This window comes from Gallus gallus, chromosome 1 (assembly GCF_016699485.2).
Source record: "Gallus gallus isolate bGalGal1 chromosome 1, bGalGal1.mat.broiler.GRCg7b, whole genome shotgun sequence".
NCBI classification, from domain to species: Eukaryota; Metazoa; Chordata; class Aves; order Galliformes; family Phasianidae; genus Gallus; species Gallus gallus.
This window is the reverse complement of record NC_052532.1, coordinates 119,404,071-119,418,646: the sequence shown is the minus strand read 5'-3', so window position 1 is coordinate 119,418,646 and position 14,576 is coordinate 119,404,071. Positions and strand designations below refer to the sequence as shown.

General features: G+C 36.8%; 1 protein-coding gene across 11 annotated transcripts in view; it reads left to right on the top strand.

The window, feature by feature from the left end:
• CNKSR2 (connector enhancer of kinase suppressor of Ras 2) overlaps window positions 1–14,576 on the top strand; it is a 205,897-nt gene that overhangs the window by 64,540 nt on the left and 126,781 nt on the right. For all 11 annotated transcript variants that reach the window (XR_005849329.2, XR_005849332.2, XM_004934666.5 and 8 more), the window contains exon 5: window positions 6,590–6,631. Coding sequence is in view for 9 of the 11 variants with exons in the window: in XM_004934666.5 (XP_004934723.2) it covers window positions 6,590–6,631 (42 nt within the window). In the remaining 2 variants the exon portion in view is untranslated. The remainder of the gene's footprint in view (window positions 1–6,589; window positions 6,632–14,576) is intronic.

Sequence of the window (14,576 nt, the reverse complement as noted above, 5' to 3'; positions counted from 1 at the left end):
GTTTAGAGGAAGAGTTTTGAACAGATCTGTACAGCTGCCAATTTGTTTTTTATTATTCCGATAATTACTTAATTATACCTGTAAATTGCACATTAGGAATTCCCTAATATCCTTCAGTTTTCTGATGTCCTCACTTATGGGACACAGCAACATTTTTACCATACAGCCTCTATTGTACTGATCAAATTTATTGTTTCAAAGCTGTCATTGTTTAATCCTGCAATCAGTTGTACTAGGAATATTTTCCACGCATTTTCTGTTTTAAGTAGTTGAAGACTAAATTGATTGCATCTACCTTATCTTGTACCTATTTCAAAGTCATTTACTATTGTCTCAGTCCAAAAAGAGCAATAATGGGTAACAATAACCAAATCTACTATGAAGACTGTGAAGTTTTTGCTGTCTTTGTGTTGGCAAAACTTTAGACTTTATCACAATCATTAAGAACTTTTGTGTAAACATCCAGTGAAGATTCCAGTAAACCTCAATCTTGTCATTCTCTTGCCATAAATGAACTGGGTGGAATTCAAGCAAAATGAGCTTTCCTAGTGCCAATGACACAAGTTGCCTGGAACTAGGGCTTGAAGAGAGCTTCTGGAAGACAGAACAACTTATTTTGGAAGGTGTGGGGAGCCAGAGGGGCCTGGAAGATATGATCTGAGCATTCTCAAGTTAATTATTTCTTATTGTTCTAAGTAGCAGGACTGACAGACCATCCATTTGACATACACTGGTATTAAAGGATTCAGTTACAGTTTTAATCAGTTTGACAAGCAAAGGGATTTAAAGGATAGCTTGACGTAATTCCAGCCAATGGCTATATTGCTCAAGAGAGATTTTATACCAAAGGTTAGGCACAATGCATGAGGCCCCGAATTCTCTTTTAGCAATCATGTAATTCATTATTTTTGTTACAAATAGAGAACCAGAGCTACATACTTTAGAATATTTTGCGTGACTTCAAAATAATGGTGACAACAGTACTATCAGACATCTGTTTTTAAGCAATACATAAAATCTAACTGTTGCCATCTTAAAACAAGACATGGAAAAAGTATAAAACTGATGATGAAAAATGCATCTCCCAAGTGATTTCACTACCAGTTAAAAATTGTTTTTAATCTTGTCTGTATTTTGTCATTGAAAGACTGGTAAAACCTATGCAGCACACACACATATATTGTCTTCATGTAAATGCAGTTGGACTGCAGAGAAAAACATGTGAAGAAGACAATGGAGCAGCTCCATCAGAAGCAGCTCAAAAGCTGCTTTGGAAATGAATGCTCTCATGACAACCTCTTGTTCCATTTGACTCCACCTCTGTAGCAAGCACCACAGATTCTTCTGCACAGTGCTCCAATAGTGCAAGTTCACAAAATATTTGTTTGGGCTATTATGTTATCTGAGAATCAGATTTGATTTTTGTCATTGGCAATCACATAACCTGCTTATGTACCTGCTCTGCTTAGGAGAGTCCCCTGCCTTGAAGGAAAAAAAAAAAATTAAGATGACTATGTACATGAATAACTGAGTCAGTGATCTGAACAACAGTGAAGTACAGTGAAGCAACAATGATACAGCTCTATTGCGCACTCTCATCTAGGAGTGCTGAGCCATTTCTGAGTTGTTGCTGAAAGAACAAATGCACATCTTTTTTTTGCAGTTCTCCCTGTTCTTATATGTTTGTATGCATATTTTATATTCTGAACTAGCATAACTTTATTCTGAAGTTAAGTTGTGGAGTTTATAGGAACTAGAGACTGCCAAAAAGAATGCAGTGCCAGAGATTCCTACAATATGTGGACAAACCAATAATAACAATAAGGATGATTATGTTTTCAAAATAGTATTTTGCAAGTACCCTGAGAAGTGCTTGGCAGTTAATTGCAATGGATAATTTGATGCAAAACTTACTCAGATATATAAATATATATACATTATTTACATGCAAAAAATAGAAGTGTTTTATTCTGAATTTTATCTCATAGTTATAGTACTGGAGAGCTGCGTGATCTCCACGCTTGCTTGGGAAACATGAGCAGTAATTTGAGTTGGCAGGTTTCTAGACCTCTGTATTTCACATACTGAGTTAAGATTTAATCAACTTGGATTGAAAGAAAAGGACTAAAGAAAATTGTCAGTATAATTAGCTGACCCAATTCCCCAATTCTGAGACATACTAAGATAGAAGTTTAAAAACATGGCAGTAATAGCAAGAGAAAAAAAAGAAATTAGAAAAATAAAGCATCATAACCATTGATTAAAAAAAAAATCTATAACTATTGTATTTTATAGAGATAACCTGACATGTAAACTGTACTAGCAAAGCTGAGGAACAGAGTAGGGTGAGATATATGTACATTTGGAAGCATTGTCACCGGTCAATGCTTCTTTAATTCAGTTGATCTAATTATAAGTGTGTGTAGTAATTCTTACTTAGGGACATGATGAAATCCAACTTTTTGTAGAAATAATTCAGAATTGTGGCTGTGAAGCTGGGCAGTTCTGAAAGAAACACAATGTAAGTGATGCATCTCAGTTACACTGTAGCATGTCTCGCTAGTCTTACAAATGGGTTTTGAAATTATGCTGGAATTGAAAGTGCAGGAAAACCCTGTTGCTGATTATTGTGGTTTGTTCTTGCTATTTTTCACTTCTGCTGCATTTTTTTTTCCCTTTATCTTCTAGCTTTGGACTTCATTTTTCCCTTTTTATTAAGATCTTAGCTTACTTCCATCTATCTCTGCAAAGAAGAGGACCAAAAGGGCCCTGTGACACTTTTGATGCATGAATTAGAGCTGCAAACAGTGACCATGAAAACCTCATGTTAGCAGCTAAATTGTGCCATTATATTCCCCTTTTAATCCTCCTCCTTTGCTGACAGAACTGTCCCATTTTCCTGTCTGAAACTGTTAATGGCCAATATTTGACTACACCCTTAGTAAATGTAAGTTGGCACAGAGTTTGTAGCATAAAGAGAAGAGCTGAATCTCTTGCTTTGTTAGCAACTCCCTCTAGTAATGTTTTTTGGTTTTTAATGTTTATTACAGGCTGTATGTGGCTCTGGGCAGCCTGGTCCAGTGGTTGGTGACCCTGCACGCAGCATGGGGCTGAAACTACATGATCGTTATGGTCCTTTTCAACCCAGGCCAGTCTATGATTCTGTGATGGGCACTGAGGTGACAGTATTCTTCTTCAGCTGTTTGAGCTGAAGTTTGGTTCGGTTGGTTAGGTGAAGATGAAATAGCTTAGCTTTCGTCATAACTTTTTTTTAGTGAATATGAATGGTTCAGACAAGGCACAGGTAAAAAAAAGCAAAACAGCTTCTCTTTATTGTATCTGCATGTTTGAGTTCAGGGTTAATAACAGTATTCCTCCACTAATTGAATAGCAAATTATTGTCTTGTGTAGCAGGAAAACTTTTCTGAGTTTTTTTTGTTTGTTTTGTTTTGGTTTTTGTGTGTGTGTGCTCCATGTTTTCTGAAATAGAAAAAAGTTGATGTTAAACTTGCATATGGTCTGTTTCTTATCATAACTGTAATTTTTGGGTACTGTGAGTAAACAGGTATTTAAGAAAATTCTTCAGGAATAGTCAAGTTGTGGAAGGAAGTGTTGTTTTCTAACTGAGAGTAGTATGCTTTTGAGAACAAAAAATTATTTCTAATTGCATAATTAGTGACTCTCTTTGTTGTTCTCAAGTGCATTAGACATTTTCAGTTGAAATAAAATGGGTATGAAAAAACAATAATTGTGAATGGCAAAGACTTACAGTAAAAATTTCAGTTCATTGTTCTACCTAAGGGATATCTGAAGAGTGTGCGCCCAATTACCCACAACACTTGCTTAAGATAAAGCACAGAATTGTGGAATGACTTAACAACAACAACAAAAATTAAAAAAAAAAAAAAAATCCAGGGAGAAATGAACTGTTGACTGTGGAAGAAAATTACATGTAGGTTTTGCTCTTGGGATCTTTCAAAAACAATCTCAGCCCCCGTCTCCAGGGATGGCTGAGGGAAGTTGAAACAAGCTTGCTACGATACAGAGATCAGCTTGGTGACCTTCTGTAGGTTTCTTTGAATCTTAGGCTTCAGGATTGCTCTAGGCTGTGCTAGCATGGATCTTTGCATTCCTGCACATTTTTATGAGTTCAGGCTTGAATTATGTTTAGCTGCATGTCATTTCTTTATGGAAAAGGCATAATTGGGAAGTCTTTAACCAAAGCGTTGAGTTTGCTTTCCTCCAGTTTTTCTCTCTTTTACTTAACAATTATTTTTTCTTGACTGAATAGAAAGATGTAGCATCAAAAATCAGCTATCCTATATGCAGTGAAGTCCATTAGGAATTTCTCTTCCCAAACTGTACATTTGTAGAGAGTTGTGTGATGAGGATAGGAGTTCAGGGTGAAGCCACTTGCACTATGAAGAGTCTAGATGCATGGGAAGTTTTCTACTTGATTTACTGTCCTTGGTAGATTCAGAAATGTTTTTTACTTATACTCTTGGTTTATCAGAAGTAAGCAGGTTTTTTAACTTCCTTTACACCTCTGTGGATGTAGCAGTGTTTATCCCTTGTTTCCTAGTTGTAATAAACCTCTATGAAATCTAGGTTCTTAAATTCCTTCCTTTAGCAGTGAGAATTCTCGAACAGTATCCTCTTTAAGCTGAATGTTCAATTTTTAGTAAGCTTTTCATTATAAATAATTATGTCTGCTTAGAAGCACCTTTTTTTTCCTCAATATAAATGTTACAATCCCTTCTTGCTTTTTTTTTTTTTTTTTGCTAAATGATTCATATGCAGAACATCAGATATATCTAGACTGAAAATGCTACAAGTCCTCCTACGTATAACAATGAAATGTGCATTTTGTTGCTAAGATTGCAAATACTTCATTGATATCTGCATATAATTAAACAACTTAGATTTTCTTTCTGGCTGTACTTACTGGCAAATGTTTCATGAATGCCTTGATAAACTTGCTGCTTCTGCATCTTTGTTTTAGATAAAGCTTAAGAATGCATTGGCTATTCTTCCCTGAGTAACACTTAGAAACATTTCATGGACTAACAATTCATTATTAAAAGAGTTGCATGTAACAAACTTGTTTTCAAAGAGGATAAATTGATTAAAAATGAAAGGATTTACAGCATGAAACCTTAGTCACATCTTTCAAGTGAGTTATTGGGTAGGATATAAAGCATCCATTCTAAACTGAATGTGTACAAATCACCACACAGCTATAGCACCCTGTGAACTTAGAAAAGAGCGGTTCTTTCACCAGTGTGGGTTGCATTTCATGTGTTCTCTTCCTTACTAATTCCTGCATTTCCACTTCACTATATCTGCTAAGATTTTGGCCTGTCAGAAAAACTCACAGCCCCGAGCTTTCCATCTGTTAATCTTCTTATAAAAACAGCCTCACGTTTAGGGTAGTGCATACAGGTTCCAACAGACTTCATAGAATCATAGAATGGCTTGGGTTGGAAGGGACCTCAAAGCTCCACCCAGCCCCAAACCCTGCCGTGAGCAGGGCTGCTGCCCACCAGCTCTGGCTGCCCAGGGCCCCATCCAACTTGGCCTTGAGTGCCTCCAGGGATGGGGCACCGCAGCTTCTCTGGGCAGCTGTGCCAGGGCCTCACCTCACCATCCTCTGAGTAATGTATTTCCACCTAATAGCTAATCTAAATCATCCCTCTTTTAGTTTAAATCCATTCCCTCTTGTCCTATCACTATCAGACCATGTAAAAAGTTGGTCTCCCTCCAGTTCATAAGCTCCCGTCAAGCCTTCACTTCTCCAAGGTAAACTAAGTCCAACTCCCTTGACTTTTCTTCCTTTGATTACTGATGTTGTCACTCCATTACAGAAGGCCACCAAAGGTCAGGCATGATCCGCCCTTGGCAAAGCTGGCTGTTTTGGATCACCTCTTTATCTCACATGTGCCTTAACACAGCTTCCAGGAGGATCAGCTCTGTGATCTTCTCATACACAGATGTGAAGCTCACGGGTGTGTCATTCCGTGGCTTTCCTTTTCTCCCTTTCTTAAAAATGAGAGTGATGTTTCCCTTTTTACAGTCGCCAAGGACTTTGCCTGACAGCCAAGACTTTTTAAAGTATGATGGAGAGTTGTACTGCAAACCACATCAGCCAGTTCCTTCAGGATCTTGGGATTCATTCTGTCCAGCCACATAGACTTGCACACATTCAGTCTCATAGACAGTCTCTAACTTGCTCCACTCTTACAGAGGGAGATTTTGATCCCCTGCCCCCCGACTAGAGGTTTGGGGATATGGAGGACTGGGAAGCCTTACTGCTAGTGAAGACTGAGGCAAAGAACTTGAGTACCTCAGCTTTCTCCATGTCTGTTAAAGCCAGTTCTCCCTTTTCATTTACTTTCAGAGAGAGTACATTTGCCTTTGGTGCTGGCTTCATACTTCTGTTATATAAATCTTACCATTCTAATTGAGACTTTGAAATCTTTTGTTTCATCCTAAAGCCGTTTCAATTTTGTTTAATTCTTTTTAAGGATGAATCTAGGAAAAATGATTGATTGTATCAATCTAACCTGCCTTTTCTGCTTTACTTTTTCAGGATTGCACAGTATATGAAACAGAGAATAAAATTCTTCACGTGGTAAGTACGTTTTGGATTTCTATTAATAAATGTACTTGCATTGAGCAAATAGGATTCTATCTCCGTGTGTTTCGTACCTTTTCTATGTATTGCCAGTGTGATAATAAGCTAGTCTGGGTATGACTGACTGCTGAATATGCAGAAATAAGTGCGAATAGGTAATGATTGCTAGCAAAATCACACACTTGACATATGAGAAGCCAGCAACTTTGTAATGGCTTGTGTTTTAGTCTGGTTCATGCCCATCTGCTGTTTGTGAAACATGGTTAGGAAAATGATTTTGAAGAATGAGATTTCCTTTTAAAGAGCCGTTTTCTAGTCTTGTATGATATCACGTGTATTTGTTAGTGACATACTTTCCTTTATTCATCACTCCTAGGAGTACTGAGCTAGTCTAGTGACAAGAAGATTCATACAAAGCTTTCCTCTTGAATTCTCAGCATAAATACAATAGTCTATTCCCAGATTTTCTACTGCTATTTATAACAAATAAAACAGCTGAAATTTGTTAGCATTTAGACACCAGAATATAAAGTGGATTGGAAAGGCTGATACTTTAGGGGATGGAGGGAAGGAAGTTTGAGAAATCCTGTATGAAAACTACTGAGATGACATAACACCTAACTTTTAAATACTAAATTGCCTTTCATGTTCTGTTGGTGGTTTAGTGAGTATTAAGTTAACCCTGACCCTGCTTCTGAAATGTGAAGTCTCACTGAGATATGAAGTCCTACTTCCTGAGGGTGAAAAATAAAATAACTTAGTTTAATAATGAAAATGATAATATTTTACCTTTCACTGTATTTCACTTTCAGATAGGTTTTGATATCTTATTTCTCTTATGGTCTGAGTTTAAGGAAGAAAAAATACTCTATTTTAAAAGATGAACTTTCCAGTAACGTTTGCTACACTTTTTGTTCACTGCTCCCATATCAAATGCATGGCAAGCTGAATTCCGTAAGCTTTTGACACTTTGATTTCACAGTGATGTGGAGTAAAATGTCTCCTTGTAGTTTTAAGTTACACTGACATTTTTCCCTTGTGGGACACAAGGAATTTACATATTTAGTCAGGCTGACATCATCTTCTTTGCTAGGCTGATCTCTGCAAGCATTTAAGTAATGAAGTTTTTAATTGCATAATCTTGGCAAAAAATGAAGTGCTGTAAGTTTGAAACCATTATATAAAGCCTGGTTTTCAATACACGCTTGTTTTCTGCTGTAAGAGCCAATATTTTTGACATCTGATGTATATACAGTATATAACATTTGCAAATTAGCAAAAAGGATTTTAAGGAGAGCTGGCAGTGGTTAGAGCTGATGAAGCATCAATTAATATAGTCGCCAACATAAAATTTTGAGGAAACCGAGAGATATTCATTTAAGATGTGAATGGACAAATCTGAAACAGGTTTCATTACAGTTACATTCAAAATAACTGCAGATGATGAAGTGATGCTATTTTACATTATTCAAACTCACACAGGCTTATTACTTTAATCCACAGCAACCACTTTGTGGTGACAAGTGGACACAAGTTACTGTAGAGAGCTTAATTAGATTTGATGGTAAATGCTCATGCTTACAAGGAAACATGAGCAGAACACCATACTTGTTGCCTAGGGTTAAAGTTGACTGTATGTAGTGTACATAACTTGGATTATTTCTGATCATGTTGCATTTCAACTGATGGATGGAGTTTTGTGAGGCAAAAACTGACCAATAGCAAACAAGGAAAGAGAAAAATCTGTGTCTGAATAATTAAAAGATGAGGTTTGAAACCAGGTTTTGAATTTGAAAGGGAATATTTTAGAAGTGCAAATGAAAAGATTAATGGTAGAATTGAAAGCAGTCACCATTCCCTCTAACTCTCCTGGGAAGACAGAAAGAGGTGTTGTGGATTTTGCCTATTAGAAAATCAGGGGAGGATCAGTGTAAGAGATAGGCTTACAACAAAAGTAACAAAAAGGTAGGAGGGGAAAAGCCTGATGTTTAGAACTTTAGAGAGAGCATGCTTCTTTTATCTCAGTATCAAAGAAAAGAGGGCAGTAGTTATCTTATTAGATATCAAAATATTTGAATGCACACACATGAGGAGCAGTAAATGCAGTGCAAACCAGGTTAAAGATGTTCGAGAGAGTGATTAAGAATTTAAATCTCTTTTTATAGACTGTGCATCCTTGAGGTGAATGTTAATAAGAAGGTTCTCCAATATCAAAAGAGTAAATTTTAATAAAAGCATAGAAAGAATCTTGAATGCGAAACCGGAAAAACTAGCAGAAATAGGAAGGACTCAGACAGATACAACATACTTGGATTTTTCAAAATAGATAATTTAGTTTCTAAGACCAAACTGTTGGGAACTAATTCTCTGAATATGTTACCTATTAGCAAACAACACAAACTCCTGCTGATATCAGACGTGTCTGACTAGCATCTCATCCAGCTACTTTTTGAATGATTATATACCAATGTGTAGCTGGAGTGAATTAGAGAGGAACTTGAATTCAGAACTGCATGCTTGTCCTGTATGATTTCATGTACAGTGTCCTCTTCTAGACAGAAAAAATCAAGGTTCCTCCCAAAAATGAAAGGCAATGACTTAGAACTAGTTAGCAATTCATGTAATTAGCCTATGGAAACCCTTGTTGCAGGGCATTTTTTTCACTGACAACTGAAGTAAAGTTTTAAAAGATCCTTTTTTTTTTACCTATGTAGCTAGAGCATAAAAATAAAGATAGGTATGTACTCTTATTCTTTAGGACGTGAAGAAATTTGTTACCTTACTATCACTGGATACAAGCAGTTTATTTTTGTCCACATCATCTGTCAGTGGTCCTGCAGTTTTACTTAAGAGCACATTGAACATATCCTTCATTCACATGCTTATAGGTGATTTTTTTGAGCTCGTACAGTTGTTCAGAGGCTGGAGTGCTGCAAGCACACAAGTATCATGCTGCCCAATTCCCAGAAGAATGAGCCTTTTTTGTGCTCATCCAATGTGTCACCTGAGCCAAATAAGGGTCAAGAGGGTGTGTGGTCCCAGCTGGGGTATGTGAAACTACTCCGCTGCTATCAAAATGCATCTGTGCGTACTGCCAGTGTTAATGAGTCACTCGCTCTTCTCACTTTCCTTGGAAGCATGACGAAGTAGGCAACATCTTGCACAACAGGCAGGATCCTTAGTTAAATGACTTGACTTTGGTAGGGCCAGTAAGTAGTTAATGTGTTCACTTTCTAACAGTAATAATTTCTTTTGAAAGCTCTCTTTCTTTTAGATAACAGTGTGGGAGTTCATGTGGAGACATTGCTGAATCACCTTATCCATAGATAGTATGTTTTAATGTCAACAAACTTATTCTGAAGTCAACTTTTTGTCAAAGAAATGATACTCTGTGGTGACAGGAATGTATAAATCCAGCTCATATTCAAGAAGGAAGTATTCTTGTTTACTCTTCAAGCAACAGGATCTTCAAATGCTCTATAAAAGCATTTTGTCTTCCCTCACGATATTAGTCTAAGTAGTAAACTAGGCTGTGCTGTTTACCTGATCGTATAAAATGGATCTAAAGGAAAAAGGTCTTAAGTAAAATAGATGAAGTTTTAAGAAGTTAGCCATTTCAATTTTGTTCATTTATACTAAACAGAAGTTGCAAGAATGTGTATGTGGGGAAAAAAATGTTTCTGCTTTAACTTCCTGCTATAGAATTGCAGGTGTGTTAAACCAACTTTAAAGACTTGTATGTTTCTTAAAATTATTTTCATTGTTAATTCATTCATAGAAGCACTTGGTCTCCGTGCAATAAGAAGCATAAAACCATATGGGAATTATATGCTGAGTTTTGCTCATTAAAAGATTTCTGCTTCTGAAATATTCATGACAACAGATAAATGTTTCATATTTCTATCACTGCCAATTTCTCCATATGTTTTTTTCCAGGTTACCTTTTGCTCAGCAATCCATGTAACAAATAAATAAATAGATGGTAGAAATTGTAATATTTTATTAATATCAGCACAAAATAAATATCAGCAGAAAATAATACCAACAAAAGTAGGTAACAATATAAAATATTAACTTTAAAGAACAAGTTAAAATATAGTTGGCCAAAATATGAAGTGATAAGCCATGGGTTGTTTTTTTTTAAATTGGAAATTGCCAATTTGTATCCAGAATCTTTATACTAATTCAACCTGAGATGATAAAGTGCATGGAAAACAGCCCACCTTAAAAAGGTATTGGTTCTTCTTATTTGGTGTGTTAAGGAAACGTTTGCAAAAGTCAGAATGGAGCTCTAAAGTCTTTCAAAAATAATTCATCGTTTCTTCCCAGCAGTTCAACACTGTGTATGATAGAAGTATGTAGTTCAGTTTAATCAGTGTGAAGTAGTGTAGTATTGAAGTGAGATTGAGGCAGGAAGGACTAATTATAGGAAGTAGAAGTGGTGTTTTAGTCGGATTAATGTTTTTTACTGAATTTTCAGCTTAATTTTCTGAAGATTATGCTGCTTTTCCTGAAAAGGTACAGCTTTTTAAGATGGAAAACTGTAGAAATTAGAACTGGAGAATGAAATTAATATTTAGATGTGTAGCAGAAATGCACAGTTACAGCTTGAACCAGTGATTGAGCACCTGGTGGAAAGCAGGTTCAACACAGGAGAGCTCTGCTGCATGCAATGCACCTGGGTGACTGGAAGGGGTGGAGCCAGAATCTACCTCTTCCCAGACCTCATTTAAGGGTTGGCAGTGGAGGTAAGGGTATCTCGCTGGAGATCCCTGTGTGCCTGCAGCCTTCTAAGGGTAAACTGCCTTTTTTCTTTTGTTTCTGTATTCATAGCTGCTGCACTTGGGCTTATCCTTATCTGCTGTAGCCTAGGGCTTTGCCACCCCATGATTGCTGTTCTTTCCATTGCACTACAGTGTTAGAAGGTTCTTTTGAAAAACATGAGCTATTTAAATTATTTTCTTTTGAGTTACTAAACTGAAAAAGGAAAGAACAAGTAATGGATCAGGATGTTCTCATTTTGCTAAGAATCTTGTAGAGAAACCACAGTGCTAATAATTCAGTTCTGCCCACTGAATTTGAATATTTGTTATAGAGCTATAGTTGACTAAGAATGCATTGTCAAAGGTATCATTTTGATAGTCTGATTAAAGAAAAAAAGAAAAAAGTAACCACCCACTTCCCTTCAAGATTCTATACCTTGCAAATCAGCTCAGCAAAACACTCATTCTACATCCATAATAAGATTGAGCTTGCTGATTAAACTTTGTGTATCTGTAAATAGTAGACTAGGCCTGGATGGTTCTAAGATTGCTGCAATTGCTGCAGTATTCCTTACGGTACCAGAAATATTTTGATCCGATATTAATTGATAAATATTGTTTTTTGTTTGTCTTAATCATACTAGTTAGACTTCATTCTGAATGCTCACGTTGCTTTATCTCAGCAAGATGTAGTTAAGCTTTTTTTCTTTTCCCTGAAATGTTAAACTTAACATCATGAAGATGTTTTTCCTGACTTTTTCCCTGAATTTCTTTGTCTCATTGCCATCCCGCTCATTATCTGAATTATGTAGATATGATTGCTTGTGAAAGAGGCTGGCTCTTTTCTTGCCCTCAGCTCTGGGAATGTGTTTAAGCCAGGATGCTTCCATATTGCTATTATTCAGCAGGATAGATTTAAGCTTGGTCACTAGCCTGGATAAAATTAAATACAGGAACAAATAGAAGCCTGTTTGCTTCACCAGGAATATTTGATGACCATAGAGTTCCTGAGTGAACAGATAATGGGTGACCGGCTTGTTGAGGAAGAAAGCCTGTGGAGGTTTTTCAAGCTTTCCATGTCCATAACTACCCCCACTGTGCAGCAGAAGATGGACATAATTTTGCTGGTGCAGAGTGAATTAGCCGCAGAGAATCAGAAAAGATGCAAGTACAATTTAGTCACCCTTTTTGTCTTCATCCTCTTAGCTGAAAGGAGTACTTGTAAGAAAATGGCAAGAAGTCAATGTACTACGGTCCAAAAACATAAGTAGAGACTAAGTATGGTTTTCAAGTAGTTATCTACGAAGTGGAAGAAAACATTTCCCATTGAATTTCTGTCACACAGTTAAATGCTTTTTAGCGATATTTTTTTCATCCTCTTTTGAATCCTTTAGCTTTGCACAGAGAGACTGTTTTAGCTATAATATGCAATTATAAGTTTGTTACTGAATAAAGAGGAGAGTTTATTACTAATGTGAAGTTATTCATGTTAGTAATGATGACTTATTGCAAAAGAGAACTGAAGCCATTACTGTAAGGCTTATTGTGAGAATAGGGGCTGTGTAACAAAAGGGGAAAGCAATCATCTGCTGATTTCTCTCAGTTAATCTTTTGTAACTTGGTTGTGGTTGGTTGTTTTTTGTTTTTGGCTTTACCAAAAATGCTTTCCTTTGTTCAGATGTCTTACATGGTGAAAGCTAAGTGCAGCTTGAGAAAGGTGAGGCATTTCTAAATTCCTGCTGATGTTTACAGGAGCAATTGGATGCTCATTTTCCTCTGCATCTTACTGTATCTATTAGCTGCTCATCATTTTTAGGTTTGTTTCTCCAAAAGTATAAATGCAGCACATTGACGTGTGGAAATTCTTTCTTAAAAAAGTTTTCTGTAGTGGATTCCGCTGCATGTCAGAGAACACCTGCCCCTCTCTTTTTTTCTGGAATATGTCTGTGTGAATTGCTTAAAGATGTATATATTTTGGCTTAACCACTGAATCTGCATCACTCACATGAAGCTATCTCCTAGAACTGTATCTTATTCATTGAGGATATCTCAGTGTTTTATCTTCAATACAAGCAATAGAAATTGTACCTGTATTTTGGCAAGGCTAATGAGTGGCAGGCATACTAGCATAATCTTTAATATTCAGTTGTTTCCTCTGCAGTATTCAAGTGTGATATCTGAGTTGCTGACTGATTGAGTTTGGAAGGGACCTCTGGGTCCATCTGGTCCAACCCCTGCTCAAGCAGTGACACTCAGAGCAGAATGCTAGGACCACACCCTAAGGTGTCTTCCAATCCCTAAGGAAAAGATTCTGCAGCCTCTGGGCAGCCTTTGCCAGTGCTCCATTACTTGTACAGCACAGGAGTGCTGCTTGGTGTTTAGAGGGTTGGTCCTGCTCCCTCTGGATGGCAGCAAGATTCTGCATCTTTGGTAAGTTTCTGAGATGCAGTTTTCCTCTTGTTCTCTCGCTCATTACCTCTTGCGGAGAAGCATGTTTTCTCTGCTGGAGTCAGAAAGTGGCAAATGGAAAAGAGCTAGGTTCATTTGGGTAACACTGTTTTCTTTTATCCTTTTAAAGTACTAATAGGATGTCCAACCCAGGGCTGAAGAGCAGCTATAGTCCCCAGATTAATTCAGTGTATTTACACATCTGTTAGCTTCTGAAGTCATGTGTTTATAAATCATATTGCATTAGGGAATCTGCAGTTATGGAAGTATTATCTAGCATTCTAATCCTGTTGACAATGTCTTCATAGTCAAAAATCTAGTTTTCCAAACAAGCAAAAGGTAACTAACACTTTAGAGAACAGGTGAGTGGTGCTGACATCAGATTTTAGTGCATCATAAATGCATACCTGTGAAACAGCTTGTGCTGAAGAACTAAGTTGAAAAGTATTGTCTTATATGGTATGGAACTAATCAAGCAACAAATGTTGATGTGCTTTTCTTCTACCCAAATTAATTCAGTAGCATATATGAAAATGTTATGTCAGTCCATTTCTTTCTAAGAATATATCACTAATAAAAAACTAAGCATTTCTCTCGTCTACATAACTTGTTCGTTTGCATCTGCAAAAGTGAATGCTCCAGTGAAGTCTGGGAAGCTTTGTGAAAATTTAGCAAACCACTGGATGTAACTGTAGATTTAGAAAGAGAAGTTGCTTGAGTTGAGCTCCCAA